Source organism: Nematolebias whitei, chromosome 17, assembly GCF_014905685.2.
Source record: "Nematolebias whitei isolate Nwh7 chromosome 17, NemWhi1, whole genome shotgun sequence".
NCBI classification, from domain to species: Eukaryota; Metazoa; Chordata; class Actinopteri; order Cyprinodontiformes; family Rivulidae; genus Nematolebias; species Nematolebias whitei.
Genome location: NC_056514.1, coordinates 24,566,663 through 24,576,580, shown reverse-complemented (window position 1 = coordinate 24,576,580; position 9,918 = coordinate 24,566,663). Strand labels below are relative to the sequence as shown.

Below are 9,918 nucleotides of genomic sequence, written 5' to 3'. Positions count from 1 at the left end.
AGAGTTTTCCTCATCTCCTCTTACTGTTTGTTCTGTTTCTACAGTGACAGTGGTGAAATAAGTGTAGCCGTTACTGGAGTCAGAAGCAGACACATTGAGCACAGCAGTTGCAGTAGTGTTTCCAGCAGAGTTGGTTACCATGCAAGTATATTGACCAGTGTCCTGCACAGTCACATTCGTGAAGTTTAGCGTACCATCATGAAGCACTGAGATCCTAACTCTGTATGATCCGTGAGTCATGAGAGTACCGTTAGGGGTAAACCAGTTTACAGAGGTCATTGAGGTTCCAGTGCGACATTTCAGCTCTGCAGCCATGCCTTCAGTAACATTGAGGTCAGTAGGTGGCTCCACAATCACTGGGGCATAGCAGGTAAAGTGGGTCTGGTCTAGTTCCCCAATGTACTTGCCCTTCAAACCTGGTGGGGCATGGCAACGAGCACAACATGTTGTGTTGCTTGGAACGGTTTCCTTTAGCCACCAGCTAAGCCACAAGACATCACAGTTGCAAACCCATGGATTATGATTGAGATGTACCCTCTCTAACTGGTGCAACGGGGTGAAGAGATCATGGGGCAGAGAATGCAAGGAATTGTGGGAAAGATTGAGCTCCTCCAAGTTCTTAAGGTCATCAAAAGCATTGCGTTCAATGACTGACACTCGGGAGTGCATTAACCACAACTTTCGAAGTGACACTAAACCCTGAAATGATCCAGGTCGGACAATCCCAAGCTGGTTACCTGACAATTCCAATTCCTCAAGTCTTACCAGTGGAGTAAGGTTGGGGATGTCCTTCAAGCCGCACATGCCAAGATTCAAAAAGCGCAAATTCACAAGGCCTTCAAAGGCAGCCTCTGAGATGAAATCCAACTTCCTGAGTTCCCCTAGATCGAGACGTCGTAAAGAGGGAACACGGTGAAAGGCAAAAGCCGGCAGTGTCTCAATGGGGTTGTTTCGTAGCCATAATTCCCTTAGCTTGCTGAGGTACTCAAAGGCTTGAGACGGTACCACTGTAAGACGGTTGTCAAAAAGCTCCAATGTGTTGAGGTTGGGCAAACCGTTAAAAGCGCCCACCTCAATCTGCCTGATGTGGTTCTTGGAGAGCTGGAGAATTTCCAAATGCCGTAGATGCTTAAATGTGTCAGACTTGATCACCTTGTGTGAAGAAAACAAACAAACAGAGAAGCATATTTTAACAAGATGAACATGAATGTAATTAAGTTACAATTTATTTATTTTTTTTGTAGGTGAAACCACATTTACCTGAATTGAATTCTCTTGTAGGTTGAGGTATCGTGTATTCTCCGAAATACTGTCTGGGATTTGATCCAAACTCTTTCTTGTACAGATGACACGGCTCGCCTGGTTGGAGCAGGTACATGGGGTGGGGCATGGAGGTGCTGCCTCTGTCAGCTGAGGTCCATGATTGTAAAACCATAACAGAAGCTGGACCAACCAGAGGAGGGGGAAAGGGGGGCAAGGGCTGGTCACCATGACAACACGCATGGCAACTGAGTCATGACCCACCCCTACTGCTATGATGTTGATATGCTGCCTCTAAAAAAAGGGAAATTTAAGTGCTTGTCTTGATGTTCATGTTTAATCTTTTCATCTGTATTTTTCTTTGCTGAGCAGTGACTTTAAAAAGGAAGAGAAAACTAGAACATCATATTAAAGACTCGTTATCATTTCAAGCTTCCTGTTTTACTTTGCTCATATTTGATAGTCATTTACCTTGATTTCCTTTTAATATTTCATTTTCGGCAGCCCTGTACATTTGTTCCCATGACAGTTCAATAATAACGTAAGGGGTAGATTTGCTTGAAAAAAACGTTGTCACTTAGGAGACTGTAGCTTCTTTCTGTAGGAGGAGACAGGAAAAAAGGAGAAAGAAAAAACAAGTAAGAACACAATGTCATCCAAATTTAAAAAGATCTAAATAATATTTTGTCCTAACACCAAGAAACAATGGTTGGGCTTTTCGTTCCAAAGAGTTTTCTTTCAAATTGTGTAGCTGACATATTAGCTACCAATGAAACCCAATGAATCCAATCAGCTACTTAGACAACAAGCATGTCTTAAAGACATAAAAACCTGGATGACCCTAAATTTTCTGCTGACAAAATTGAGATTTCGGTTTTTGGACCTGAGTATCTTAGGAACTAATTTTTCAGTCTTTTGCACTCCTTGGATACCAGTAATTTGGCCTCCAGCTCCAGTGTTAAAAATCTTGGTGTTATTTTTGATCAGGACATGTCTTTTATTCCCCACATTAAAAACATTACTAGAACCACCTTCTTCCACCTGCGTAATATCCCTAATATTAGAAACATCTTATCTAAAATGATGCAGAAAAACTGGTTCATGCATTTGTCACGTCTAGACTGGACTATTGCAATGGTTTATTAACTGGGTGTCCAAATACTTCTTTAAAAAGTCTTCAGTTAATCCAAAATACTGCTGCCGGAGTCTTAACTGGAGTTAGTAGGAGAGATTATGTCTCCAGTTTTAGCTTCTCTCCACTGGCTCCCTGTCAAGTCCAGAATATAATTCAAAATCGTACTTCTAACCTAAAAAGCCCTCAACAACCTAGCTCCATCTTATATCCGAGATCTTATTGTTCCATATTTTCCTAACAGAGCACTTCACTCTCAGACTGCAGATTATCTCGTGGTCCCTAGAGTTTCCAAAAGCAGATTGGGAGGAAGATCTTTCAGTTATCAGGCTCCACTCTTGTGGAACCAACTTCCAGTTTCTGTCCATGAGGCTGACACACTGTCCAGCTTTAAGACTGGGCTTAAGACTTTCCTTTATGATAAATCCTATAGTTAGGGTTGACTTGTTATGCTGCCTTAAGCTTAGACTACTAGAGGACAAATGGACCTAATTTCCATAAATTAATTGTTAAAATTGAATAGTTTTCATTGGATATTGTTTCTATCTTAACATAGGATTATTTACCTGCTATTGTGTATCTGTTCCTACCAAACTCAGCAGGTCGAAGCAGATGACCGCTTGTCAGGAGCATGGTTCTGCTAAAGGTTTCCTCCCCATGAGGGAGTTTTTCCTTTCCACTGTTGCCTTCATGCTTGCTTAAGATGAGAGTTCTGCGATGGAGTTAAATTCAAAGCAGCCTGCTCCTCATATAAAGTCCTTCATTATTATTTTTATATAAGGATGTTTCTGTTAACTTATTTTTATACATGAATGTTTTTGTTCAGTGCCCTGAGATGACTTCTGTTGTGATTTGGTGCTATATAAATAAACTGAATTAAATTGAATGACAAAAGGGTCAAGGTTTAAAAACATGAAGCCAGGTTGTGTATCAACTTGACATGCTAACCACCATATGATACTGGGATGCTACAGATCAAACAACTACTTATTAAAAAATAGCTTACATTTCAAATGCTGCAAAGTATCTCAAATATCTGACATCTATTTGTCTCATCAAGGCCTAAGGTTATTGTAGAGGTTCATGTAATTCCCAGTGAGGCAGCAGCATTGTACAAAAACAAACACCTGATGCCTGTCATAATTTTGCAAATGAGGTATGAAAGAGTATTTACTGACATCTGATGTTCTGCTGCAATGCATATATTGTGGTTGTGATGCTTTCCTCAACAAATGCAATTCATGAAACAAAAATCAAAATGAATTTGTGAAAACAGGGGGAAGCAGAGTGAATATCTTTATGATTTTTTTCCCTCTAGGCATAATTCAGAGGTTTATTATGTTATTGCCTTCTATGATTAGGATAGTGACAAGTCCATTTTTAAACAAATGGCTGCAAGCATCAGCAGATTTTCTATATTTAGACATTTCTGGGCTGTTTGTTTTTTTAATGATTGGAAGAAAAAGAGTCCATTGTAAAAGCTAACACTTTCTGCACAACACCATGACTTTAGAGATCACAAGCCTGAGATAATGTAAAATAAAATATTAATATTCAACAAGTACAGTTACCACTGTCAGCATCCCACTTAAAACAATCTTAGATTTTTATTGAAGCTGAATCCAATTTTCAAAGTAAACTGGTTATTTTCTATGTAAAAAATGTGTATTTATGCATACAGTGTGTCAGCCTCCGTGGCAGCCTTCAGCATCTGCTTTCCTATGCAGCGACGATGCATTCACAGGGAACATGGTTGCTGTGGCAACCTGCTCACTCACCATCTTGTGTTTTTACTGTCCAGTGCCCTATTCAACGTTACCGTGTTTAGCTGAGCTTGATGAACATTAGCTGTTCAAATCAGACCAGCAGCATCAATCTGGTCCAATGCTATATCAGATTTACCAGTAAAATGTAAGTTTATTCATTTTTGTTCCCCCTGTTATGTTGTTTGGGATCAAAGCAGAATCAGACTTCATATCGACCACAAATACCTTAATACAAAAAAGTGAACATGAACCTGATAAAGTACATATTTAAACCTTGACTTTCTTCAGAAATCAATATTCTGACAGCTGATAAAGCTGCTGTTAGGGAAGCAGATATAGAAATGTACTTTGAAAGGAGCTGCCTGTTCCCCGTCTTCTTTTGGACGCGCAAAAAGAACCATCTTACTAATTTTAACTGGCAATGACAAATTAGAGCACGACTGGAGAACACACGTTAACCTGAAGATACAAGTGATAAACGTTCTTGCTTATCTTATTAAGACATCCTTTACCTCTTGTACCTTTAATCTCCATCCAACAGGTATTTGGATAAAATGACTGACTTTAGTGAAACTTTGTAACGATCATAGAATCCAATGTTTGTATTGGTAGACTCATTTATATCAAAACAACAAAAACAGATACAGAACTGATTACACCAGTATCTGCATAAATAATTAGTTTTCAAGGCCATGTTTTTTACACTATCATCTTAAAGCAAATGAGGAGATGATTGGATGAACAAAACATTTGGATTGCAGAACTTTGCATTAAAACAATATTATTTTCCTTCACATAACTGATTTACATTTAAGTCTGTACATCATATTAGGCGAATGGAGTCTCCAAAGACATATTTACATATAAATGTAAGTATTGTATAAAGGAACACCTTTATTGGCTTCCATCTTCAAGTTTTCAACCCACTCAGAGGTGAAGATGTGGCAGCTCAAACCATAATGTTTGTATCATTTGACGTGCATCAGTCTGTGAATCATCTGAGCAGCCAGTTTTTGTCACCAGTGGCCTTCATCTTCAGTTTGTGACGTGTTTAAAATTGCAAAAAGAGAGAAAAAAGTTTTTAGTTCACCTAAATGCATTTCTCTTTCTTGAATTTATGTTTTTTCAGGAGCAGATTGAAACCATGTAGATATTGATTATTCCATGGGGGCCTGTGAGACCACTCAGTCATGAAAAGACAAATTAGCTGCAAGATGCTGACCAGTTGCTACAAAACCAATCAAATCATCGTAAAAGTGCCTAGTTGTATCCTTAAGGTTTGTAAATAAGCAAAAGAAATTAAGTATTTTTAATAAACCCTCAGGCTGGAGGATATTTTCTCCATACCTATCCAGTTACACATCATGATGTAGGAACACAAAGCTGCACAGGTGCAGCAGGGCCAACATCATCTACTGTAACTATGACAACACTAGATTGATTCAGGACGTGGGAATCGAGGGGAGATGGAGGCTTTTAGTATCCTATGGCAACAATCAGAGCTGTTTTCGGGAGGAAAGTTACACATCTGCAACAAACATAGCTGGCGACGAATGTGTTTGTTGTTAGAATTATAAACTTTAAAGATTAGAATCTGCAGAATAAGAGCATCAGCAGCCATGGCCATTTTCTCCCGCAGTCTCAAACTCTAATCTGCAATCTGGCCTCATCATCCAGCCTCCAGCATGATATCTCTTACAATAGAACAGAATGGCCTTATTCATCTATGCAGCTGCCTGCGCTCACTACGGCGCACCTTCTCGGGGAACGCAATTGAAATTCTGAATAGGCCCCAATTCTGCACATGCTGCATTACAAAATGGCTTGCATCCATTCTCTCTTAGGGGGTAATGACAACACGACTGCACCCAACAACTAAAAAATAAAATCAATCAGCATATAAAAGGATCAGAGCAAAACCTGGACGTTTTGCTTGCATTAATTATTCCCTGTAATTGTGCATCTTTGCATCCTCCTTTTGCTAAACCCATCAGGTTGATTTGGGGCTGCTTTCAGCATCACCAAACATGTTTACCCATAATTACCCTTTCTGTCTGTATCCATGCAATAAAGCTTAGAGACGGTACATACCTTGATGTTCGGCGGGTGTAAATGTCTCTCTTCCCCTCTGCGATCGTCTCTTCTCCCCACCCCCACCTCCTCAACCTCGCTATCTGCCTCTCCTTGTCTCTTCCCTAAATTGATTCGCTTGTTTCCACGGCTGTGAGCTGGCTCTTGTTCTTGTTGGGCTAGATCCGCAGCGCCAACGCAACGCAGGGGGGCTACAGCGCTGGCAGGTTAAAGATGAACACAGTCCTTACGCAGGAAAAAAAGAAAAAGAGGGAGAGATGGGGGAGAGGGAGAGAGAGAGAGAGAGAGAGGAGAGAGATCAGGATGAGAGCTGTTTGAGAAAAGATGTAATTGTCACATTTAGGGAATGAGGTCGAGAGATTAGAGCATCGATGTGCCTTATTATTATGATTAATATTAGTATTATCCTTGGAGAGAGGGAGTGCAGAGGAGGCGACGGCGCGCGCTGGCTGAGCAGTTTGCGTCCGTCTCTTTACGCACAATCCGTATGTTGAAAACAAGGAGAACATGCAGCTGCGCTCATTCTGATGCTCCACATTCCTAAAACTGCACAACTGAAGAAAAAACAAGAAACATTTCATCTGATTGTTTTTTCTTTTTCTTTTTTTTTTCATTGTGCAACATCACCGCTGCAAGAGAAGCTCTCTGCATGTTTAGTATTATGACTCAGCAGCACTGAAATATGAACTCGATGAAGTAAGCCGGTGTGTTTTGTGTTTTTTGTGCAACCCAAATTCCAAAAAAAGTTAGGACTTTGGGTAAAATGTCAATAAAAATGAAGCCCATTGATCTGCAAATTTTATAAACCCATATTTTATCCAGAGTGAAGCTATATGCCCTTTAAAAAAATGTTTTGAATTTGATGGCAGCAACACAGGTCAAAAAGTTGGGACAAGGATAACAGGAAGATGTAAAAGTAAGTGGGACAAATAAGAACCAGCTTGAGGAGCATTTTGCAACAGTTTCTCAGGCAACAGTATAAAAGGGACATTATAGGGAGGCTGATGTTCTCAGAAGTAAAGATGGGCAGAGGTTCACCAGTCTGAGTAAAAAGTGTGTCTAAAACAGTGGGACAATTGCAGAATGATGTTACTCATTGGAAAAGTGGGGATACTTTGACTATCCCAACATCTGCAGTTCGTTCTATTATCAAACGATTTTAAGAATCTGGAAAAAAATCTCTGAGGTCAAAGGACAAGACTGAAGGTCATTACTGGATTCTTTGGGCCCTCGGGTGGTGCTGTGTTAAATACAGGTCTGATTTTGTTCTGGACATGACTACATAAGCTCAAGAACATTTTCACAAATTATAGTTCACCGTGCCATCCACAAAGGCTGGTTAAAGCTGCAAATAATACATGATTTGTGGACACCATTTAGAAACATTTCCATCTTCTCTGGGCCAAAATTCATTTACCGCAATTGCCGGTGTACAAGCCACTACTTGTTTCTCACATTTTGTACTCCGCGGTTTATATGCAGGAGTGGCTAATTTATTTAATTTTATACATAATTGTCATAAGTTATATTTTGTATCTTATTTTGACAGAGTTCATGTGGTCTCTCGGTATCTTCCTGCTGCTGACTAGCATTTGCATTTGAGGGAGCTGGGCACTCATGGCCACACAGCGCCCACCCCTCTTGAGGGCAGGCGTTTGTGACACAGAGTGAATGCCCTCAGGTAACCACATGTACAAAAACTTGCTCAGGGTTTCAAATTCCCTACCATAACTCCACCCACTCCATCATCATGTGACCAGAAGTCTAACCTGAATGACCTGTCATTCCCCAATCTGTTACGGAAGCCAATCTGTGGTGTAGCTCATTTGCGCATGCGTTAAATGGAATACGTCTGGGTCGCAGGGATCGCCATTGAATATGCTAGACTAAGGAAAATGTACTAGTATAATTCCATTTATGAACGAGAACAATCTTAATTTACTTATAAGTATGTGCTCTATCTCCGCTGATTTTCATGTTGCTTCTTTACGCCACTCGTTCCGTTAAAATCACTGTCATGGTTAAAATGATATGCAGCTTCGCCACTGAGCGGCGCTGTTTCACCATGGAAATAATTCATTCTGTATCTTGCAGGGGTTTTCGCATTCAGCCCAGGCTGGGGGTCAGGTCTAATGCGTCGCATATCATCTTAACCAATGATTTGTCACGGAAATACGAGTGGCGTAAATTAGCTACATGAAGATCGGCGGAGATAGAGCACATACTTTCCTAAATAAATTAAGACAGTTTTTATTAATAAACAACGGTGATCCGTGCGAGCCGGAAGTACACTACGGATTGTGCTTCCGTAACAGATAGGGGAATGGCATGACCAATGAGGTATACTCTCAAGGACCATCCCCCAAGATAGATGTGCATCTTTAGAACGTTCCCGTATCATTCCCATATTTTACGCTTCATGCAGAGTCCTCGTGGTTCAATAAGACTAACCTGTATAAATAAAGGTTGAAAGAAAAAAAGAGACCTGTTCATTTGTTCAGCAATATTGGAAAGCGCACAGAGAATTTCTTATGATGCAGCTTTCAAGTTAAAGCAATCGACCTGGCTGTCGAAGAAAGAAATCGATCTGCCGCCCATAAGCTTTGCATCAACATGTTGATGGTCAGGCATTGGTCCAGGTATGCAAAGCAGTCAAGTCTGGTACATATTTTAATAAAAGTTTTAAAATTTTTGTGTGACATCTTTCTGTGTACGGTAAATATGTGTTTAAATACCAGTATCTCATTTAAGCTTAAATGGGTGGATGAAACGGAGCGGAGGAGACAACGGGAGGGATGGACTGTTCCCCTTTCCTCCCTCATCATATGAGCAATGCTGAGTAGAAATCACGTCAAATTGATTTAGAAAGTACATTTAAAAACAGCAGCCGTTACCAAAAGTGATAAAAAATAAAAAGCAATGTTACTAATTTAATTAATATTTACCGCATTTTTAACAATACTATTTGACTTCTGGTCACATGACCTCGATAAGACTACTGGGTAATATTTACAGGTATATAACTTTTAAATAATTTCGGTTACGTATGTGTTTGGCACTGTTCTGTCCAGTGATTATGCTTAGATAGTTGTGTTCATTTTGTAGGTTGAATGGTTGTAATCGAGTCAGACAGTGAAGCTTCATGAAGACTTATGATGATCACGCAGTCTCACCGTGTGTTGAAAACAAGCTATAGTCCGTCAAACGCCATCCGGTGGCTGATTCTTGTACTACAACAAGAAAGCTGCACATTATGTCGGAGCTGGCTGGGCACAGATCGTGATGATGATGCTTCATAACTGGAGCGTCTTAATTATGTACAAAATTATGATTTATTAGTGATGTGCTATACTGCAAAATTTTGTATCGATCGATACCAAGTACAAACAGGTCCAGTATTGTTGATACTGATACCGATGCGATATTTTAAAATAATTACATTGAATTTTGATGATGTTTAAATGTTTTGTGATTTTTCCTTTGGGTCATTTATTAGTGAAAACCCAGGATAGAATTAGGCAAAGTTTATAAGTAAATAAACAATACTTTATTATAATAAAAGTTTTTTTCTGACAAAATAGAACAGTAACAAAACAATTTTCCCCATACCTTGTGATGGCTGGATTTTTCCCTTAACCAAAGTGCACAAAATGGTCACTCAAGAATAAA

General features: G+C 39.7%; 1 protein-coding gene across 1 annotated transcript in view; it reads right to left on the bottom strand.

Annotated features, from left to right (window-relative positions):
- The window catches only part of lrrc4bb (leucine rich repeat containing 4Bb), a 7,829-nt gene extending 1,335 nt beyond the window's left edge, over positions 1-6,494 (bottom strand). The window contains 4 exon segments of the mRNA XM_037691385.1: positions 1-21; positions 23-1,152; positions 1,261-1,858; positions 6,250-6,494. The exon segment at positions 1-21 is cut by the window's left edge and continues 1,335 nt beyond it. Coding sequence (XP_037547313.1) covers positions 1-21; positions 23-1,152; positions 1,261-1,503 — 1,394 coding nt within the window. The 5' untranslated portion in view covers positions 1,504-1,858; positions 6,250-6,494.
- Positions 6,495-9,918: the final 3,424 nt, after the last annotated feature.